We start from the raw sequence: 22,100 nt of genomic DNA on the forward strand, positions 1-22,100 counted from the left end.
TCACACGCGACATGAAATCGTAACTTACCAGGACGGTATAAAAAACACAGACCATGCATACAATGGATCCGACCAAGTATATATTGATACCGCTGACTAAAATAAATAATAAGAATTTTAATAAAAATTAATTAATTAATTTTTAACGTAAAAATATTACGCCGATAAAAAAATATACCTTGATTTAATGCCAGCGCGGGGACGTATATAACGATCGATTGATAAAGTACCTGCAATCGATCGATTGACCCTTTATTCGACTTTTTTAAATTAAATTACGAAAGGATTATGAATAAGCCTTGATATACTCTTGATCTCGTAAAATCTCAGACTTACCGCATCGAAAACGAAAATCAAAGAAATAAGAATCCGCACGCTCCGATCGAATCGGATTTCCAAGTACTAAAAGAAGAGTATTCACTATGAAAATTGACAGAATAGTCAATGTATATTGACGGAATCGAGGTTTAAAAAAAAAAATTGAGTAAATAAACGGATTAAACGTAACGAACCTCGTAAACGGAATTGAGTTGTAAGGTGGTAAAGACAGGAAGATACACGGTGGCGACCACGACACCGGAAAAGAAAATTGAGATGATCGTGATCCAGTATTGCGTGCCAAAGTTGTAAATCTCTGCTGGAGTACCCAAGATCGTCACGCCTGATATGAAGCTACAGTTACGATCGGAATCGATTAAATAACCTGCATGATTAATCAATCAAGCCCGATTCTCGAACCCGATAAACAATGTAAACGAATTATGTCAATTTTTATCTAAAACATTAAGAGATCTATAATATATGTATTAGTATATAAATATACGTCAGTGTGCGAATGTTGCAAAGGTTTCTTTCTCCTTGAGTAAAAACACAGAAACTCCAGCTGATCTTTAAATTTCCGGCATTAATTCATTAATTCTTAAATTTTTTTTCGGGACGTCAAAAGTTCAGGTCATTCGCGTTCTTTTGATTTCCCCCCCCCCCTTTTTTTTTAATCATTTTAAATCTTTCATAATAGTAAACACCAAAGCGCTCACCTGGCAACGAGAGAAGCGGACACGGGAAAGAGTCCTAAGCTTCTTCCTCCGAGCAGGTAGTCTTGCGTGTTCGACTTTTGCGCCCTTCTGAAGTGCAATAAGCCGGCTATGGTAGACACGAGAAGCATAAGTGCAAACACCAGCCAATCGATCCAATGGAAATACCCTCTTTCCGATACAGCCACCATTTTTACTGAAATCAAAGAACTACCATAAACCTATTTAGTCTATCCAAAAAATTATTTTTCGGATAACTTTAAGCCTTCTACTTATTAAAGTCATAAAACATGTATTGAAACTACAGATACAATTCTTTATAAGTATTTGTAATATATCTTAATTAATAATACCAACTTTCGTTACATATATGAATATAATAAATAACTATGCCTATCCACATATTTAATCATTTCATCTTGTTTATATAATGGAGATTATATAAAAATTTATATATCAATTTTTCAATTTTTTGTACAGTCATCGTGTGACGTAGAAAAAAGAAATAAATCTATTAATTTTATTCTATTACAAAAGCATCATTATATATTGATATGTAGCAAGATAAATTATCTTTTGTACTACAGGCAATTTTTAATTACTAGCATAACGATCGTAATTGTCACATTACACGATGACTAATGCACAATCGGCAATATGCGTGAAATTTAATCAGCAGTCGGCCGCGCCTGCTTGTAATAACAGAGGTTTCCGCAACACAATGTCGATTATTTTTCTTCAATTTCAATGTATACCAGTTAAAAAAAAAAAAAAAAAAAAAAAAAAAAAAAAAAAAAAAAAAAAAAAAAATCTGTCTAACCAACGATCTCTTTTGCATCGGCGTGTAAATGATGAGTCATATCTCGATACATTGATATTTTTAATTCGCTAGTCCTTCGACAAGGACTATTGATTGGCATGTCGCCAGGCCTATTTTATTTAATTTTTGTTATCTCATAACACGCTTTGTCCGTCCTACAATGATGTAACGATCAAACATTACGCATAACAATGTGACAATAAAAATGTAGCAAGGATTTTATTATAGCTCGCGTCACGTTGCGGACAATATAAATTGGTCGTAAAGGATATCGCGGCCGCATTGTTTAAGTCCCGTTAGCGCTTTTCTGTTTGAAACCACTGACCTATGACTTCTTCGTACGTGCTAGTAATTTGGTCTCGTTAACGCTGAATGACAATCGTGACAGAGCGCCTCTCTGTTACACAGTTGACAATGCCTTGAAATCTCATCTCATACTAACGAGCCACGAAGTGATATTATAAAGAGATAATAGATTTAATCAAAAGGAGATAAACAGATCTAATCAGACGCATTTTTTTTTTCCATATTTTATGGCATTTTGGATATTGTCACGGGATTAATCAAGGCGCAATAAAATTCTTACGTTGAAACATTAACGCGCACGATAAGATTTGACGGTCAACGCTGTTTCTAGCTGTCAACGAAGTCACATGGAATTACGCAGTTCAAAGTTCTGTTATTTTGTAATCAATCGCAGGGGTCAATTGTTGAGTCGCGAACGCTAACAAGCGAAAAGTAGTCCGTTCACGTAAGCCGATCACGGGACCGCATCGGGATCGCTTGCCGAAACGCTTACAATTAGCAGGATTTACACGTCGTCGCTAATTAACTAATATTCGAAAAACGGCTCGGTGCACATTCGATTGCACACGGTGCTGATGTGAGAAATCTTTCGAGAACTGTACTTGTGTCTTGCCAACCAGATATTCAAATTACGATATATTTAATCGTGATATTTTTTTAAATATCTTTTCTATGGGTGTAGTGTTGTCTTGAGGATTTGAATATCTTCACAAGGCTAGACGTATTTGTTGAAACGAAAATTTGTTCAGTCTGGTGTCAACAGACTAACATGTGTCTATCAACATATGTTTGAAATTCGATAAATACAATAGCCAGAAAGTGCGCGAGAAAGAACAAGAATTATCGCCCAAAATTTATATTAAGCGTATCGCAACTCCGGAATTTTCAATCAATGAGTTCAATTCTCTTTATAATATATATGTATAGAGAATTATATGTATATGGATAGAATAATAAAATGCATCAACAGCAGATAATGATCGTTACCGACTGTTATAATATATATGGATGGACAGTCGACGGACGATACACGTATACTTGTATCATTATAAATAATCATTCTTTATAATTAATACGCTTGATCACACACACATAAATCCATTCAGATATTCGATTCGAGACATGTAGCTACGTACAAAGATATTTAGATTATAACAATGCAACGAGATGTAAACGACAAATTAATCAACCATCGGTAAGAGCTACATGAAACATTGTTTATTCTTCCCTTTTTTTCCACTGAAATTTGCATCTCTTTAGCATAATCAACGTCTTTTTTTTTCCTCAAAGATTACGTGTAGGTAAAGTAGTAGATGAAAAAAAAAAAACTCTTCCGTCTTCACACAATGATCGCGTATCGTAAAATACAAGAGGTTTTATATTTATCTCAGATACGAAGCTCGAAAGAGAGAGCGGTTTCTAAAATTTAATATAGCTATATTTACCCAAGGTTTTTGTAAAAGAGGAATGTGTGTGTGTGTATACAATTTTGTCAATGTATACATTTCACAAATATAAAAATTACGATACGCATTGTTAATATATTTATAATTTGAATCCATAATCACTCGAGCATTATGTATTCTAGAGAACTGGCGAAAAAAAATTCTCCGTATCATAAACCGGTTTAGGAGAAACAGGAGAAAATTAAACCTGTATTAATATTCAGCAGCAAATACCACACCTTGTACAATATGTTAGAAAAAATTTCGAGAAGAATGTATCTTAAATTTGCCTCCTCCTGCTCCTCGATCTCTCTATTCTCTCCAATTAAAAATAATTGATAATTTGTTAAAATTATGTCGAGAATTTTTCTTGATAAATATTTGACACGTAGCATCGCTAACCTTAAACAAGACTAACCTAAAATTATTTTATTTCAGTCTCAAATATTATAATTTCAGTTTCTATATTTCTGTCACATCAGGTATAATGATTATCTTTATAGCGATGCTTTCCAAAATAGTGTTCTTTACCAAACAGTAAATAATGTATGCCTTATTTTCAAGCAATTGTAACGTACCTTTTATATTCTCTCTGTTATTGTATATTCCTTATTCTTTCCTTCAAATTTTAAATTTAATTTTATCAATTTTACTTCATTTAATTATCCGTGATTTATCATCGCTGTAATAACCGTAATTAGGAAACGGTCTCGACTTCAGCTTGTTAAAAAAAAAAAAAAATCAATCTTATTAAAAAAATAATAAAAAGAAATGCGAAAATATTGAAATTATTCTTTGACATTGACAATGTAATATTTATTGTCACGCGAAAAAATTTCTATTAGAAATTTGCAATCGTTGGAATTTTTATGAGATACATGGCGCGGAAATCAACACGTGCGCGATGATGTCAAATGGAAAAAGTTTATGTGTTTCTCAATGACGGTGAACATATGGTTACCATTATATTCGTTTTTCTTTTTTTGCACAAAACACGTGTAGCGATGTTACCGGCTATCATTCGCGAACGGACGTGAGCGCGAAGATACGTTCGCAAGGGAAGACAACGATCGACTGAGCGCAGCTCGACGACGATGAACGTGAGACAAATCGTGCGAATACATTCGTTAAAAAGAGGTCGTATTGACAAATTGGTCAACACAGCTGCAGCGCGCGGCGATTTAAGCGTATCGCGATCAAAACTGATAGAATTTTGCTACGAATCTTAGAATTCGAATATTGTCTTGCAGATGAGCGCTTTCGAATCATTCAAATGCGAGCGAATCTATCGACATCAGCATAAAAAATGCCAACTTCAGCAAATAATTGTAAACAATTTTTTTCTTTTCGCGCGCGTAAATAACGTGAGTATAACTTTTATGTGACGGCAATTTTTTTTTTTAAATTATTATCAGAATAATGTTATTTTTCGCGTTATTCTCCAAGAATTAAATTATATTAATATTATATATATACACACACACACACACACACACTAACTAAGAACGCAAATCAGTTCTGGTTGTTATTCTCAACGAACGTTTTATCAGTTATTATAAATGTACAATAATATACAACTATCCTTAATTTGATTCACGATGCGAACAGATATTATTATTCTCTCATTTTGTTTTTCGTAGCTACAGAGAGAGAAAGAGATCACGTGAAACGAAACAATGAAAATTAATTACTGGTCACATTCTTGTACCAAGAATCAAAGAAAAAAACGCTGAACTATATTTAATCAGCAAACGTGACATGTACCGCGAAAAAATGTATCCCGCTAACATATAACGTTATTGAAGTGGAATGCAATCGATGCATAAAACGGTTAATACCGTTGTAAATAATCGTGTCAAATGTCATAAAAATCTTCGCGCAATCATGCAAGGTTTCAATTTATTTATAATCATAAGCTTAGTTTCATTAAAAATCATGGACATATTTTTATATAAAAAATATGTCTATATAAATTTATATAAAAATGTCAACGTAAAAATTTATATAAATTTATAGGTTTATATAACATATGTCCGTGTATTTAACAAAACTTATACAAAATGCGAATTTCTGTACTCTGAAAAAAAGAAAGTAGGATCTTTTATCTAAAATTGATACACACGAAATATGCGCGATCCCTTCTTGAGCGTACTTTGCGCGATCAATATTTGTTGTTAATATATTAACAAAAAATTATTGAACACAGGAGAGAGAACATCTAAATATGTAAATTAAAATATTATTCATGAAAACTTTGTCTATATGAAACGTTGTGGTATAAAAAAATATTTTTTTTACATTAGCAATAAATATGTAAAGGCAATACTGTGACTTGACAATAATTATCAAACATTATTAATATCTTCGTGGACAATAAATAATGATCGCCAGAGCACTGTTTCTTGTTCCACAGAAAAAAAGTTGACAGCAAAAAAATTAACAATCAGATTAATATTATGACAGAATGTGCACATGTTTATATTTTTGCATTACATTTTCATATACAACACACATGAGTAGAGAAAACAAGATACGTATCGACATAAAATACAAAATGCAGTTGCAGATAATGACACATATATCCACAGGTACATCATCGATTCTTAAATATAAAAGTTTGTCAGCTCTTAATGTGGAACAAGATCAGTAACAAAAGTAATATACAAAAATCTTTGATACAGTCTGTAATCGATAAAAAGGTAGTTTCATCACAGTTTGTGTTGTCTTCCTTCGCCAAAGAGCCATAGACAAGCTCTATCGACAATATATGCAAAGACAAAATCCGCGACTAGTATTTGAACCAGTATCGTACGGAACTGCAACATGCAATGGAGGTATATTTGTGATTGACAAAAGATCATAATAGATTAAAACAACAAACTTAATTGTTTGTTAAACACACACATGAAACTTACATGGCTTGGAAAATCCACAATCTCGAATTGTACTGCTAGATTTGGCAGAAATCCACAAGCCAATAATAGAATGACGGCAGAATTGCCCACAAGACTAAACAAAAGTGCCTTATTTTGTGCCAAACTTTCCATATATGGGTGACCCTACCACGATATAAAGTAATTAATATTGATTGTTAACAGTGTTATCATGTTAAACACATTATTAACCATACAATGAGATATGTAAACAACTTACTCGATAATTTATAGCGAAGGTAGAAACCTGAAGGGACATCGCGATTATATATACAGTGCTGTTAATTAAATTCGCCTCGAAAGGTTCATCCTCACTACTGTCATCTCCACCCAATGAATTGACTTCACTGGAATTATTCAAAATAGCTGCCAACTTATTGTTCCTATAAAAAAAAGTAATTTCAAAAACATATGTGATTATCCCATCAATTATCAATCCTATTTAATTTATATAACTTACTTTGGAGATAGAACAGTGGCCTCTTTTACTAAATAGATGAGACAGATAAAATGTACGGCAAACTGCAGTAATACAGTTGCGATGGTATACAAATTAAAGATATTTGGTAGTGGTCTTTGCTGCGATAGAGTTTTCAGAGGTTTCGATCGTGAGATAAAGAGAAAGCAGGCCGCTAAAAGAACACCTTGTAAGGTCGCTTGTGCATCACTAAACTTGATTCCATCCAGATATAACACTGATTGACTATAGGCGAGTATCAGTGCATTCAATGCTAATATTTTGAACATTTGCAGAGTGGTAACCAGAGTGCAACGTCCCTGTTTGATCACGTGGCATACTGTAAACAAATGATTGCTTGTCTTTCTGAATAACAAAACAATTTGAAAATATTCTGTGAATCTTACTGCATTGAATAGATGACATTTTGCTGGTAAAAGGAGCGGCGATGGAAGCGTCGCCGAGTTTTACGATTACGGATTGCTCCTGCACCTCGTTATCAATTTCCTTTAAAATCTTTTGCAGTTTCGCGCGAGTACTCGGCGGCGCGACTCTCGGATTGGTCCTTGGCCCGTTGCTTATGGGAGACATCGAGGTATCATTCCTTGAATCTTCCCGTTTGTCAGCAAGTAGCTTTTCGGGCGGACTAGATAGAATTGCCACACCTAACAGGAAAAGAAGAAAAAAAAAAATGATAAACAGATATTAATATAATTTTTACTGCAAATCTGTTCATCAACTTACCAACTGCAGCATGTTTCAAAGCGCCGACATCGTTCGTTCCGTCACCGCACATCAACGTCGTATAGCCTAAAGATTGCAGCGATACGATAATGAATTCTTTTTGTTTCGGTGCGCATCGCGCGAAAATCACAACATGTGGCAAGAGATTCCGGAGAAGTTCTCGTTGATTTTCTTTCAGATACGATAAACCCTAAAAGAGACCGCCAATAATAGCGAACGATTGCTACGATCCAAGCTTGTAAAAATGAATTCTTATTTATCTACACACCTCACCCGTTACACAAAGCGCGTAATCTTTCCAAATTTCTTTGCGCGATTCAATATTTTTTACACTTAGAGGAAGTTGTATTGTTTTATCTATGCTTTCCCACAACCATTCATCATCATTTTCAATCAATACGAGTGTGTTGGGCTTCTTTGTGAAATGTAGTTCGCGACTTACATGACAGGCCGTTAAGGGATTATCACCAGTTATCATTACGACCTATATATAAATGTGTGTAATACAATTGTTTTAACTTAAATATTTTGTATGAGAAGATGTACTTTCTTTCGAAACTCATACATTACATTATATCTCAACACAATAACTAATGTTTATCAATATTTATCATATACATACCGAATGCGAAGAATTGACGATTTCTTTAATAACGGCTTTCGAGTCATGCTTAAGAGGACAACTAATGATAACAAATCCCGCAAATGTGAGATTGCTTTCCAATTTTCCACGTGTTAATTCCCTCAAATCTTGAGAGGAAAAGGTACCAGGAAGTTTCCGATATCCCAAAGCAAGCACTCTCGCACCGCGTCGTGAGAGAGATAAATAAGTTGAATCATAATTTTTCGGCACAGAAGATAACTGAAATGATAAGTTATATTCGTGGCAATATAAAAAATTTAAAAAAATATTACACGATTCAAAATTATTATTTGACATACCATATTCTTTAGAATTTCTGGTGCGCCCTTCACTGTAGCCATATAATGAGTTTCTGAAGCTCCAGGAATACTATATCCAACCACAACACACATTCTTTTCAAAGCCGATGAAAAGTGATATCTCTGTACAATCTTCAATGCTGGAGACTTGCCCTTTTTAGGAATAACAGAATCACCTAAACGGACATTAGCGTAGTATGTCGATATTCTCAATGTTTATTATATTATCGACGAATCTATATTTACTTTTTGTAAGACTCCAGTTTACTGCTTTAAGAGTAGCCTTTTCTAATGGATCCCCGACGATACCATCGTCTAATTGAACAAGAGAATGACACGTAGCCAGTACTTGAATGCTCTCCAAAGGTGCATCCGATAGTTGAATCACATCTGGTTTACCGCTTAGAAAGATAAAAATCACATTTCAGAAAATAACATAAAAGAATTTCGTAAGAATAATAATTATACGCAATTTCTTACTCGATACCCGCAACACCCTCGACAATCATTTTATCGCTGGTGAGTGTGCCAGTTTTGTCAAAACAGCAAATATCAATTTTGCCGGCAAACGGAATTCTGAACGGTTCTGTACAGAATACACCTACAAAAGAATACAAGATTTGTAATGCTAATTACAAAATTAAAAAGTTTTTGGCATTAAAAAAATTTGTCTTAAATACCTAACTTGGATAAAGCTACCAGAGACGTATTTACAGCTAGCGACAATTCTATAGGTAACTCCGGTGGCACAACAGAAGTCAAAATCAACGTGCATTCCAAAAATAGTTTGTACTTATTTCTCGTAGGATCTTCGCTGCCTGAAAGTTACGAAAAGTAACTTTGTATTATCCTTATATCTCTTTTTCTCTCTATTTTAATGCCGAATTCGATACTACCTTTGATCCAGACATACGCGGCGGCTGCAATCGCGAAAATAAGCAGGAATAGAATAAAGCCGAAAGTTTCCAAGTTATTGGCTGTAACGCGTTTAACGCCGAACAATATTGTTCTTAAAAGTTTTCCTTGCGATGTAGAAAAGCCAGTCCGTAATACGTAGGCGACGCATCCGTTATCTGTCGCTGCAACATTAATAGCATATATTAATATCGTGAAGCGAAAACGTTAAAAATAGAAATGAAATTTATCTAGTTTATAGTAATACCTCGAAGGCCAGGAGTATTTTTAGTAGGAGGTGTATGTTGCACGACTTTTGTACCACCAAAAAGCATATGAAGTTTATCACCTTCGATATCTATAATTCTACTCCCATCGATGTCTTCTATAGGTTCTTTCATTTGAGGAACAGATTCACCTAGACATTTTCTATTGCTGTAAAGCTGCAGTGATTTTTCTATACTGAATATAATATTGGATTGAATATTTAAATTATTACCTGTTAACATGCTTTCGTCAACGACACATGGACCTCGCAAAAGCAACATATCGCATGGCACTAAATTATCATGTTGAGGCCTTGTAATAGAAACAATATCTCCAGGAACTAGTTGGTCTGTAAATAATAAACGCCATCGCCTGTTTCTATAGACCTACAGGAAAGAATGAAAACGTAGATATCTTAAATTCTTAAAAATGTCTGCTATGAATAATTAAGATAAGGAAATTTGTATTTATATACCATTATCATGTATGGTTTATTGCCCATTTTGCGTATCTCGGCCATATTTCTCAGCTGTTGCTGTACCAGTGTACATTCAAACATGATAAGCATGATCAGTGTGAAGATGCTATAGTACCAATATTTGTCTAAGCACCAGAGTGCCACACAGAATACTTGAAAGACGAAGAACGGAGCAATCCCACGTTCCTTAAAGAGTTCCCAGAACTCTGGCACAACCATGTCTAATCTAGAGCAAAAGTAATACTTTCAGTAATGCAAATGATATCTCGCAAAAAACATATCGATATGAGAGATTTTCATGCAACGTACTTATTTTTTCCATATTTTTCCTCTGCTGCTTCAACTTCCGTTTGATCAAGATAACCTTTCCATTCGCAATAATGTTTCACCGAATGATTGATTGGAAACTGCAATCCTCTGAATGATTTTATCTCCGAATCCCAATAATACTTGGTTTTTTGAAAAATAAACCATGGCTCCTGCTGATCCGTGCGATGCAATGGGATCAGCTCGGAACTTCCATTATTTGGAGTAGGGATTACTTTCACTATTCTTGCTTTGTAAGGATTTTTTTCCTAAAAACATTTTTTACATTTTAAGATAGAACATTCTAAAATGCATTTGCATTATTGTAGAACATTGAAAATAGGTAAGCTTGTAAAAAAAAAAAAAAAAAAAAAAATGTAACAAATTTCTATGTTTAAAATATATATTTCACGGTATTCAAATATACCCGCCAAAGTATCACGTGACCGAGCTAGCAGAAGATCGGCTTCAAATGGCTGCCACGTTACAAGAGACATATCGATGGCCACGAAACAGTTACACGTTACCACGTGCCCATTGTTCAAACAAATTGAACGGCGATTGCCACTTACCGAGCTGCAATTTAAGAACGTGTGAATGTGCACGGACCATTGGCAGCACAGGCACAAAAAGATCTGCAGCACGCCGATCGCCGCGATGCCAACTAGGCCCGCGTCATAGTACTCGTCGACGCCGTAGACGAAGATCCAGCAGTAGATCCACAGAGACTGTAGCATCACGAATGGCAGGATGTAACCGTTGAACATCCATTTGCGCGGATTATGCAGGCTGACAGATTGCACGAGTTCGTCTACCCGCGACGAGATCGCCGCCATGATTACGCTAACGATTAACGAGTCGTCACAAGAGCGAGGGTACGTCCCAACGTCCGACGCACTTTAAGCACCATTCACATTGAAAATCTCTGTGCGCACGTTATTGAGCAATTCGTTCAGACGACACAATAACGCGCGAACGCAGGATAATGCGTTTGCGTATGGTGAGAAGTTGAGGGAGTTGAAGAACTTGAGGCAGAGGGTTATGTTGGAACTGGTTGGAATGTAGAGAAGTGTGCTGACAGCGCGCTATTAGTGCGATATATCGATATCAATGGAGGAATCGGCTGGTGCGGGTAGGCGCTTCGAGCGCCATCCTCAACACCGGTGGCGTAGCCTCGAACTAGAAACGAATATGGCAGCAGGTCCATCGTTGAATTTGAATTCGCATCGTCTACTTTCCCAGATTAAGCTCAACATTAGGCATACGCACAGTACGTAGCTTTACTTCTACTATGATACATTTTATTATCCGCGCAGATACTATTGATTTATCTCTGATATCTATAGAATACGCATACATATGAGTAATTTAATCTCTCGTGTTTAACGAGGGATAAATGTCTCCCCTTAACGTTTAATATTATTATAAAAATGAAAAAAAAAAAAAAAATATATATATATATATATATATATATATATAATTACTAATTTGAAATAAATATTAGCGACATATGTTTACAGATCCATTACGGTGTTTATCGTGTTTTAAATAAAACCGTAACCTTGAAAATGTTAATGTGCGAAATATATATATGGTTATACAATATATATAATTTACTTACCGGAGTGCGTGCTACTTACACACGCTATGGTAAGTGTTGAAAATATCTTGTTCTCGTTTACAGTTAGTTGGAATATAGTTTTGTTAGCTCGTTGACTATCGATGAAATTCAAAATCTCTTTCTAACATTTAATATTAGACAAAACAACATTTACACATGTTCAACATTATTATAATAAATCTCTTCCATTAAAATTTCAGCAAAAGAGCATTTACTTATATTTAAAAAAAAAAAAAATTGCAATGAAAGAGAAAGATATATCTGCAAAATAATTCTATCAACGATTCATATTGGCTATAAATATTAAGGTTTAATATATGAGGAGATAGCATTTCTCTTTTTTTTTTCTTTCTTCCTGATAGACTAGCGGTGCCGCGTAATCAAGATGTATCCGTGTCATCCGGGAGAAAAACTCAATTCACTCTGTCATAAGGTCGATGAATCCCTCGCGCACGTATTCCAGTGAAAGTACGTGTCCGCCTGAACCCCACCCTGAGCTCCCCGCGGAACTCGGGCATGTCGTCCGTGGAAGGGATCGACCGCAGGTATACCCAACGTTGCTAGGTAGACCCGCGGCGCGTAGAATCGAATCCCGCCAGTGTCTGGACCCAACTTGGACACTTTCGAATCACGCTTGCCAAAAGTGGGAAGACGTCCGTTATGGTTGATCACAGTCGGTTTATCACAATCGGTGCGACACAGAACACGGCGTTACAGTCATATAACGTAGACGATGTAAAAAAAAATTTAACTTCAAATTGAGAATCTAGCCTATTTGTCGTTTGTTTCCGTTAAAATTTTTCGATTAAAAATTCGCCGATTAAAAAAAAAAAAAAAAAAATTCTATCGCGCGAATACGAGCTGCCGTTTATTCGAAAAGTCGCAAATATATTATTAAGCGCGATTCGACTCGATTCTCGGTTATCTATCGTACAACCGATCCTTGCTCCTTTACACGTCTCATCTTCGAGGCTCGTCTTCGATCTTACGTTAGCGTCGCGTTATCGTTTATATCAGTTAGTGACATTACACGGCGATTGATCAACACGCGATGCCAATTAAGTGACTTTGCGGCCTCCTTTCTGCCTTCCTACCGTGCTCACCACAGGAGAGAAGGTCCTTATCACGCAGGGGTGAATCGTAGCATAGAGGGAAATGGAGGTCGCGTGGCATCTAATATCAATCGTAAGTGATGGATTCGCAATTTCAAAATAACAATTATCGTTTACGAAGTACGCGGAGGAAGTTGGATTGAAATCTGATGTAACTTGCATCAATTGCACATACATCTCTCTAATTGCAATTTCCTCTAGTTGCAATTCCTCGACTCATCCATTGATTTATAGTTAACGATTTTTTATCCGTTGATCAAATTACACACAGGCTGAATCGGAGCCGGTTAATATCGTCGCAGAAGAAACGTACGTCCGTATCATGCGGGAAATATTTGCACGATACTTTTTTTCTCTAATAAATGATAAATTACAAGCCGGTGCATTTCATAAGTATGTAGTCTCACGTTGTACAATAGTTAATCAGGTTCTAATAATCTCATCAAGTTCTATCGTGTATTTAACCGTGAGAATTACACTTTCACACGCATTTACGAAAGAAATGATGAAATTAATATTTCGTTTACAATTAGATTAATAGAAAGGTGTATGTGTAGATAAGTAGAAAAATGTAAGAGAATTATCATTTTTTTGGGGGTCTTTCAAAAATCATATTTTTTTTTATCAGTTTTATTATAAATTCTGTATACAGATTATCCTATCATAAGTGTGATCACTCTAGTAATGGTCTCTTTATTATTGATATTATTATATTTGTGTTGTTTATTACTATATATATATATACATAATAAAATAAAGAAATTAAATCTCGTTGCTACTTTGCAAGTAATATGAAAAGTGTAAATATTTATGCTATGTCGTGAGATGCTAAAATTCGTTAAATGTTTTATAACTTATTATTAATTTATGAATTTTTTAAAATTATATTTTTTGTCACATCGGATATTGTGACCAGATGACACGTAAGTTCTAATGCAGAAGTTGATTCGATCGTGTCGCAGGATCGTAAATGTAGTCGTACACAAAATTTCATGCCGATGAAAACTTGTATAATTTATTAAAGAATTCTATAAATCATACACATTATTATACTTGTTTTGGACTACAACTTTCATCGTATTGAAATATCTATAATATCGTAAATATGCATATACGTTTCTGTTTCTTAACGCAGATAACTTTTGTGTATAACAACTATATTCACAATAGAATTTGAATTGTTTAATTTAATATATCTTTATTCTCCCCTTTAGTTTAAGAGATAAAAGGGGATGATAATTTATGACAGGACACTCTGCGTATGTATATGTATAATATACGTGTGTCGATAGTTTTTTCTGATGGTCACCCGAGGCGAACCCTGCACGGAGTACGGATGTCCGGGACGACCGCAGTACGAACCCTTCGTCCCCGCACCTCCAGGACACACCCCCAGCTGTGCGCCACCGGGGCAGACCTTCTGCGAAACCCTGGACCATTATCCTCGGTAAGTGCACTTAGACTCCCCTGAGATATCGCTATATCGAGTCGCGAGCAGCGTAACGCAACAAGTGGAAATCCTCGACGATCCGGTCGACCCATTTCGAATTGTTGATATTCCTTTCGCCATCCGTCGTGTTCACCTTCCGCCTCCCTCTATGCATACGAATGACTGACACGCGCGTGTTGAGAAAAATTTCTGGTGGGCAAAGTCCGCTAACTCTCCTCGTCGAAGAGAGAATCGTTTCTCGAAAGCATCGAGTTTGCTACTATGTCAGTAGACTCGCACAACGAATTATGTCGATGACTCTCTCGCCCATAAAAGACAGTTGTCATCCGACCTGTTTTATAAACGCGATCAAACCCACAAGAACTATCCACCTATCGCGTGCTGGTAGAAGAATAAAATATTGGCTCTCTTCGTCAGATGTCTTCCTTTTCATTTTCGTATACGCAGATAGTTTGTCGAGCAATTTTCCAAATTCTCTATGCATTTCCACACTCGTCCGCGAGTCTTATCCCGAACGAGTTAAGAATTACGTAAAGTGAACGGTTGCTGTAAATGTAAAAACGTCCGTGAGATTGTTGCTCGGCGTACCGTGACCATGGCCTTGGCGCGGTCATACGCTGCTGGATAATTATTGGGCCCGTTACAATAGTCGCCCAAATCGAATACCGATATATTTCCTTATTTCTTCTCCATTGAATAAACCACTCTTTTATGTATATGTTGTATGTATGAGCAAACATCAAATACATATACAAATAATAGTCATATATATATATACTAATCGTGCACGTTTGAACAATTATACGGCTGAATAATGAAAGCAATGCACAGAATAGAATTTTTAATAAAGTAGCAATAGCAAATAGCAATATTTAATTTTAAAAAAATGGGCTTGTTACTAAAGCTTATAAAATAATATTTATATTCTAATATTCGCAAAAATACATTTTTACTGCTAATTATAATTAAACAAGATAACGCAATAAGATTTCCGTAAGATGCTAGAACGCTTTATGACAAGTTAAATAATTCTAGTAGCTGTGTGTGTATGTGGAGAAAGTTGCGGCTATTACAGCTGTCATTTGCGATAATTATGTATATACGAATGATTTGACAGTCGATGAAAACGTCAGAAATATCAAATTGCTGACTAATTTTACCGCAAACAAACATGCTGTGCATCTCTTCTCGCTATACACTTGCTTAATTTACTAACATAGTTACGCAACATATACGGAATTGTAAACGCACCTGTGTAAATAAGTTTTTGTCAACTGTGGAAGAGAGATAAATCTCGGTCGCTTGGCAGATAGAAAATGGTCAGTCCTCGATCCGCGCAGAGGATCAAAGATCGAATTTAATACCCGGGAGAAAACGCATCACACTTTTTATTAACGCATTGTATTCCATCTTCAGGAGATATAACGGTTTTTTTCTTCTTCTCTTTTTTAGACAACTCATCAAATTTCTCGTCGACAAATGCAGCTTCGATTTTAGCACTGTGTTGCGAGACGAATCTCGCAACGACTTCAATTCTTACAGGTAATTTTAATATTATATTGAAATATCGTGAAATGTATATAAAAGATAAAAAGAAACACACGTGGAAAATTCGAATCAGATAAATATAAAGAACTTGGTAAAATCTCGCGAAATTTCTATTATTAAAATATATAATTATTCCTATTATATAATCGATTATTTAATTTGATTATTATTAGTGTACTTGTTTTTATTATCATTTGCAAGTTCCATTCCGGATTATAGTCAAGGCTATGACTATCCACGACAGGATGATGTATATCGATTATACACGCAGCTAAAAGAACAGCCGGCTTCGATATACGGATCTCCGTCCAATAATAGCCGTTACAACGAGTAAGACATATTAATGTCGAATTATTTAATCGTCTCATCGACATAAAGTAGAATACTCAAATAATGGCACGAGCGAAATAAAATGACGTTAACTCTAAATTCTTAGTTAGATTCTCAATCCATTATATTGCAGTTATAAATATTCTGCACCGTCGCAATCGCAGAGAAACCCTTTTCTTCCGGAAGCATCAACTCTGGAGTATCGTCAAAATATCCCACGACAAATCGATTATAATTATCCGCAGGAATCCTCGTTTAGACCGAATCAGTCGTGGTTGGCGAACAGGTAATTGCGATTGAAACGGTAAAACTCTCTCTCTTCACGCTTGATATCTCGATAACACATTTTTCATTAAATAACAGATATTCGCGAAGTGACAAAATAGCATCACGAACTTTGAACGTGAATCCTTTGTTGGGATATGCGAAACTTGAGGACGATCGTGTTAAAAGACAATCGAATCCGGATGCCATCGCTTTGTGCCCTACACAAGCGCAATATATCGCTCCCAAGGCCGCTCTAAATAATCAAGGCAACTGGATGTATGTTGTTAATCTTCCGGGGCAGAATAAGTACACGCAGTTGGTCAAAAGCGAAAAATGTTTGTAAGTTCACAGCAAAGAATGGTCGTAATGAATGGTCTAACGGTCATGAAATGTTGAAACCTTACATGTTCATTTTAATTTTCAAGTGATATCTTAGTCCATAAGAGATTAAATCTTCTAAGATTTACGATATAGATTTGAACGATATCTTTATGAATTCTTTATGAAAAACGAAATTATCGGCAGATACATTTCTCATTATTTTTTTTAGAAATAACGAATGCAACGGTATTTGTTCGACTCCGGAGGGATACAGAAGCAATTGTCAACAACAATTCGTGCAAAAGAGACTAATCGCGCTCGAGGGAAGCGGGAATCGACTTTACACCGACGTGTTCTGGTTTCCACACGGTTGCTTGTGCCAGATCATACCAAATTATTGAATATACGACAACAAACTGTGTCACATTTAATGAATAGGGATTATTTTCAAGGGTAAGCTATTAAATGCAGTTATATTGTTTTCTTCATGATTATAATTTAACACTCTGTAACGCAGAGTGCGCTTTACATTAGCGTTTAAGGTAGGTACCGATAATGTAGCGTTCTAGGAACGATGATGTGTACCAGAACAAGTCTCGACTCAATGTACATTACCAGCGGTGTTAAAGTAGAGACGAATGGGCATTGTCGACATACGTAGTTGACTTGTTTCAATAACAATTATAATGTAGAGCAGATCGCGTAGGTGGCGTGAATTTAATAAGATGTTAATTTTGAAACGCGGAACATTTCAAATGCGTTTGTTAGCTAAAAATAGGTAAAAAATCCTTTTCAGTGAGAGATATCCCTATTATTCCATCTCTCTCTCTCTCTCTCTCTCTCATATGATATTCCATATCTACCTACTCATTCAACTAAATATAAGACATGAAGACGGACCTTTTACTTTATTGACTGGACTATTAAAGATCAACCTTTTTTCCTTATTTAGTTTTCATAGTTCGCTCACAATTACTGCAAGAGCAAACCGTATAGAGTTTTGAATTAATGTCGTGAATGTCTCAGCAGTTTTTAATTATAATTTTTAATTAATATTATCTTTAATGTATGTATGTATGTATGTATGCGTGCGTGCGTGTATAAGAATTTAATTTAGGAGATATTTCGATAAATGCTTGAGCTATCACGATTAAGTTTATTTCTACAGGAGATAATTTTTTTAATGAGATTGAAGAGAGACAGCGAGAAAACTTCTCGTATTGAATAATAAGACTTAAAGAAAGAATTTATGTATGCTCTTTACATATAAATGAATGACAAACATAATTTTAAAAAAATCATTTGATTTTAATTACAATATTTTAATATCATGTGAAAACTAAAATGGAAAGAAAGTCGTTCCTGCCGTAAAATAATTTCATGGAAAAAATATGAAATTATTGTCATGTAAAGAAGATATCTATAAATCTTTGAAACAAATTATGATTTGAAATTACGTAAAAAAGGCAATTGCTATCGGAGAGCTTATCTTATTGATTAATTTATCAGCTCTTTTACTAGCATAATATTGCGTGAAGCACGACATCGTTGTTCTAATCGTGACACCTTATCAAGAAGGTGGCTATGCTGGATGTTTAAGGAATGCGGGAGGGACTGAGAAACATAAAATAAAGGATCTCGATTTCGTTGTTACATTGATTGAAAAAGGACGGACGAATGCGAAAAGGGATGAAGGCTGGGTAACGGCTTGAGGAGAGGGAGGAACGGGGGAGGAACTGGAGGTCAGACACGCGCAAGTTCCGCAGAAATGCTGCGGAGCAACACGACACCCTTTTCGCGCCATTTCTCGACGAATTTTGCGAGCCTGCAAACTTTAACACATAATCTCAATACGTTATAAGTGTTAGAAATTCCACACAAACGATTGCAATTCCATGTATATATAAATATTTTAAGTTGATCTGTCAAACAGTCAGAATAACAAATGGCGATACTTGCGCATATATATATATATATATATATATATGTGTATTTTTTTATGGATGTATGGACTATCGCACAAAACAGTCGCTGAAACGCGCGTTTCTAAGAGAAAAACCATTTAACGCGTCCCGGATTTGTGTGCGAGCTCCCGCTATAGATTCCGTTCCGCTTGGAAGAACGCGCTCTCTCGCACGCACCCACAGCTCGTACCCGCTCGAGAGTCGCCCCGTATTTCCCTCAACATCCCTCCGTGTCCAGCGGAAAGAGGGGTGAATTCTAGGCGAACGTAAGTGCACCTACACGGTGCCTATACGCGTGCACTTGTACCTTACGCGTTTCCCTCCACTCGAGCGTGGCAGAAGTGTCTGTACACATGAGGTGGATGGTAGGCTACTTGAAGGGTTTCCGTTTATATGCACGCGTGTAAGCGTGTGCGAGTTGAACGACGGACGAAGGGGCTTTCCACAGAGAAGCGAGGTCGTCCTGCGATAGCGTGCATATCATATACGCGAGAAGAGCGAAGGATAATATATTAATTAAGAAAAGTTATCAATTACAAATAATATTTTTTAAGTAAGAGAAAAATTCTGTTTTACGATCAAATTGGCTTAATTACGAAAGTATAATATATTCGTATGTTTTTACAAAATAAAATAGAAGAATACCAAACGATATCGCTCGATAAAGTTTACGCCGCAGTTGTTGCAGTTTGCTTCGCATCTGGAGTCTCCGCGAGATTAAATCGAGATTCCGAGTCGATTCACGGCGTCCAGATGTCATATTTCAGGAAGAGGAAGCCTAACCACCTTTGATCTCTACCAGTCGCAAGATGACGAGCGAAGCACATGGACCACAAAACGAGAATGGATTTATTTACAAAAATGAATCGGATACATAATCAAAGGCGTTACGTATATGCTATTAATCTTGGATGATTTCGTTAAACTCTCTGATTTATGCGTGACACAAGTCGAAACTGTACGCGTCTTGTATTAAATCCCGTCTGACCCGTTTCCGCTTTGCGTGCTATTTTATAAGCGTCGCGATCAGATAGGCCAAGTTTGCGACGCGGTCTCGATTCATCGTAAAATCTTACACAGCGATTGACATTATCAATCAACATTTCCGCTCAATCGATAGGCGCCCATCGTCTATTCATTCGACGCAATAGTCAGTCGGTGAAAATACACCACATGAACGGAATCGGGTTTATCGTGTGTGAAAAAAAAAAAAAAAAACTGCATAAGGTCAACGCTGACGGCAAAGACTTTACCCATGATATTTTTTTTCCACGCCAACTTTTGTACAATATAAAAAGCGACCTTGATTACTTGGTAACAATTTTTTTTTAATATGACGTAAGTTTCCATCCGTAGCGTTTAATGCACCGTGCACGCGAGTGTCCTGCGTCATCGAATACCATGACATTATTATTTATTGAAAGTGAATTGATACGGGTTACATATGCTAGCATACAACCGCTCTTCAACAACGTTCGAAAAATATGTTTTTTTTTTTTTTTGTTTTTTTAGAAGAGATGGCGGCTTTGTTTCCGTTTCCGCGACGAGATCGGGAATCGGGACCACGGCCGGAGGGTTCGAAACTTTTTTCCTCCTCGAGAAATCTCACCCCCGCAAGGGCAGGGTGTTTTACAGTAATCTCTGTGCCAAAAGTCGATTGCGCTCTCCGTCTCGCTCTGAACGTCAATCTCGTCTCTCCTTCCTCTTTTTTTCTCGCGCTACATCGAGCCGGTCGACCAGCAGCTTCGAGCGCCGGGATAAAGTCACGAGCAGTAATTATGAACGATAGCAGGGGAGAGAGAGGATATAATTGTGATTGATGGAGAGATGAGAAGGGAGGAGCAGGGGATGACTTCCTTTTAATCTCGAAGCTAACCCTTTCGTTCATCCATTGCCGCTTCTGCCCGACCGACACCGCGCGACGCGACGACGCGATTTTATTACCTCGAGTTGTATATCTTCGCGGGAAAGAACTCGAATCTCTCATAGATTTTGTTCCGTTTTAAATTGAAGCCGGAAACATATTAAATGTCACGGAATACATTTTGTTGAAAAACTTTATTTATTCTATTATTTTATTCTCGTTATTCATAGAAAATACAAGTGTACGAGTCTCATTTTTATAACGTCAGTTCAATTGGAAAGACAGATTAATCTGTAAGAGGCTGAAAAATAAAATCTGGGAATTAAAAGCAAAATATGATAGATCCGAGAATGTTTAATAATAATATATATTTGATCGAACATGAGTTCACGATGCCGAGAGTTGAATTTAATATGACAATTATCACTGCTTTGTAACGAGAGGCGAAAATAACGACAATTTAAACGGACGCTCTAAATCGTCGTTATAAAACACGAAAGAAAGCCTCGGTAGCGAGGAAGCCCGACGTGTCCGCTTCGTATACGCGCATTATCCCCGATGCCTGCCTCTCCGCGTGCGTGAGTGCCTGCATGCATGCGTGCGTGCGTGCATGCGCCCGTATATATGCATTCGTGTGTGCGTATTCTCCTCTCCTTTCTCCGTCGCGTCTCTACGCACTCGACTCCACAGTCCACGCACCGCCGAGCGAGCGAGCGGGAGTCTGCGATCAATGCGTGGCACTGCCACCGGTCGTCATGGCAACGAAGCGCGCCACGCACAACGAGCGAACGATCCGCGTCGATCGTGCGTAAGTGCGTGCTCGGGGCGCGCGCGCGCACACGCACACGTTCATGTATGCGCGCACGCACGCACGCACGCACGCACGCACGCACGCACGCACGTACAGACGGCCTCCTGCGACGTGCCGCGACGAGACTCGCGAAAGACCGCGTGCAGAGAACGATCGATGGCCCGCAAACTTGACGACTTGTACTAC

At 36.7% G+C, this 22,100-nt stretch overlaps 3 protein-coding genes across 14 annotated transcripts in view; 1 reads left to right on the top strand and 2 right to left on the bottom strand.

The window, feature by feature from the left end:
• The window catches only part of LOC138936951 (sodium-coupled monocarboxylate transporter 1), a 99,534-nt gene extending 94,644 nt beyond the window's left edge, over positions 1–4,890 (bottom strand). For 2 of the 10 annotated variants that reach the window (XM_070302756.1, XM_070302757.1), the window contains exons 1-6: positions 4,617–4,887; positions 1,038–1,230; positions 513–672; positions 337–402; positions 179–250; positions 29–96 (exon numbers count right to left, since the gene is read on the bottom strand). In XM_070302756.1, coding sequence (XP_070158857.1) covers positions 29–96; positions 179–250; positions 337–402; positions 513–672; positions 1,038–1,230; positions 4,617–4,729 — 672 coding nt within the window. In that variant the 5' untranslated portion in view covers positions 4,730–4,887. Of the gene's footprint in view, positions 1–28; positions 97–178; positions 251–336; positions 403–512; positions 673–1,037; positions 1,231–4,183; positions 4,326–4,566 lie in introns of all 10 variants that reach the window. The other 8 variants (XM_070302752.1, XM_070302754.1, XM_070302749.1 and 5 more) reach the window with 8 other exon arrangements.
• Positions 4,891–5,093: 203 nt separating this feature from the next.
• Positions 5,094–11,721, bottom strand: LOC138936950 (endoplasmic reticulum transmembrane helix translocase). Of its 2 annotated transcripts, XM_070302748.1 has the most exons (19): positions 11,199–11,721; positions 10,630–10,895; positions 10,318–10,546; positions 10,075–10,228; positions 9,844–9,993; positions 9,578–9,760; positions 9,362–9,499; positions 9,162–9,282; positions 8,928–9,082; positions 8,682–8,857; positions 8,362–8,601; positions 8,008–8,223; positions 7,740–7,929; positions 7,403–7,660; positions 6,999–7,335; positions 6,759–6,921; positions 6,521–6,664; positions 6,285–6,421; positions 5,094–5,682 (listed from the first exon to the last, which is right to left on the bottom strand). In XM_070302748.1, exons 1-18 carry the CDS (start codon positions 11,460–11,462, stop codon positions 6,314–6,316), a joined length of 3,492 nt encoding a protein of 1,163 aa, XP_070158849.1. In that variant the 5' UTR covers positions 11,463–11,721; the 3' UTR covers positions 5,094–5,682; positions 6,285–6,313. The 2 variants fall into 2 exon arrangements, with proteins under 2 accessions (XP_070158849.1, XP_070158848.1); XM_070302747.1 differs by lacking the exon at positions 5,094–5,682 and having other exon boundaries at positions 5,934–6,421.
• Spz5 (spatzle 5) lies at positions 11,027–20,125 on the top strand. 2 transcript variants are annotated; one of them, XR_011447447.1, is made up of 9 exons: positions 11,027–11,896; positions 12,610–13,432; positions 14,652–14,806; positions 16,262–16,351; positions 16,559–16,687; positions 16,821–16,973; positions 17,051–17,293; positions 17,505–17,728; positions 19,919–20,125. XR_011447447.1 is itself a non-coding variant. In XM_070302771.1 (8 exons), the coding sequence occupies exons 2-8, from the start codon at positions 13,403–13,405 to the stop codon at positions 17,674–17,676; spliced, it is 972 nt and encodes a 323-aa protein (XP_070158872.1). In that variant the 5' UTR covers positions 11,027–11,896; positions 12,610–13,402; the 3' UTR covers positions 17,677–18,594. The 2 variants fall into 2 exon arrangements, 1 of the variants encoding a protein (XP_070158872.1); XM_070302771.1 differs by lacking the exon at positions 19,919–20,125 and having other exon boundaries at positions 17,505–18,594.
• Positions 20,126–22,100: the final 1,975 nt, after the last annotated feature.

The sequence above is a fragment of the Polyergus mexicanus genome, unplaced genomic scaffold, assembly GCF_030449975.1.
Source record: "Polyergus mexicanus isolate NDT 795.1 unplaced genomic scaffold, iyPolMexi1.0 SCAF_10, whole genome shotgun sequence".
Classification (NCBI taxonomy): Eukaryota; Metazoa; Arthropoda; class Insecta; order Hymenoptera; family Formicidae; genus Polyergus; species Polyergus mexicanus.

Bases quoted from the DNA above. Each gene is read 5' to 3' on its own strand.
- Spz5 (XM_070302771.1), top strand. From the start codon at position 13,403: ATGGAGGTCGCGTGGCATCTAATATCAATC. The intron at 14,807-16,261 runs GTAAGTGCACTT...TCTCTTTTTTAG, and splicing joins ACCCTGGACCATTATCCTCG to ACAACTCATCAAATTTCTCG. The intron at 17,294-17,504 runs GTAAGTTCACAG...TATTTTTTTTAG, and splicing joins GTCAAAAGCGAAAAATGTTT to AAATAACGAATGCAACGGTA.
- LOC138936950 (XM_070302748.1), bottom strand. From the start codon at position 11,462: ATGGCGGCGATCTCGTCGCGGGTAGACGAACTCGTGCAATCTGTCAGC. The intron at 9,283-9,361 runs GTATTTAAGACA...ATTCTTTTGTAG, and splicing joins GGTAGCTTTATCCAAGTTAG to GTGTATTCTGTACAGAACCG. The intron at 8,224-8,361 runs GTATGTATATGA...ATTTATATATAG, and splicing joins TCGTCAATTCTTCGCATTCG to GTCGTAATGATAACTGGTGA.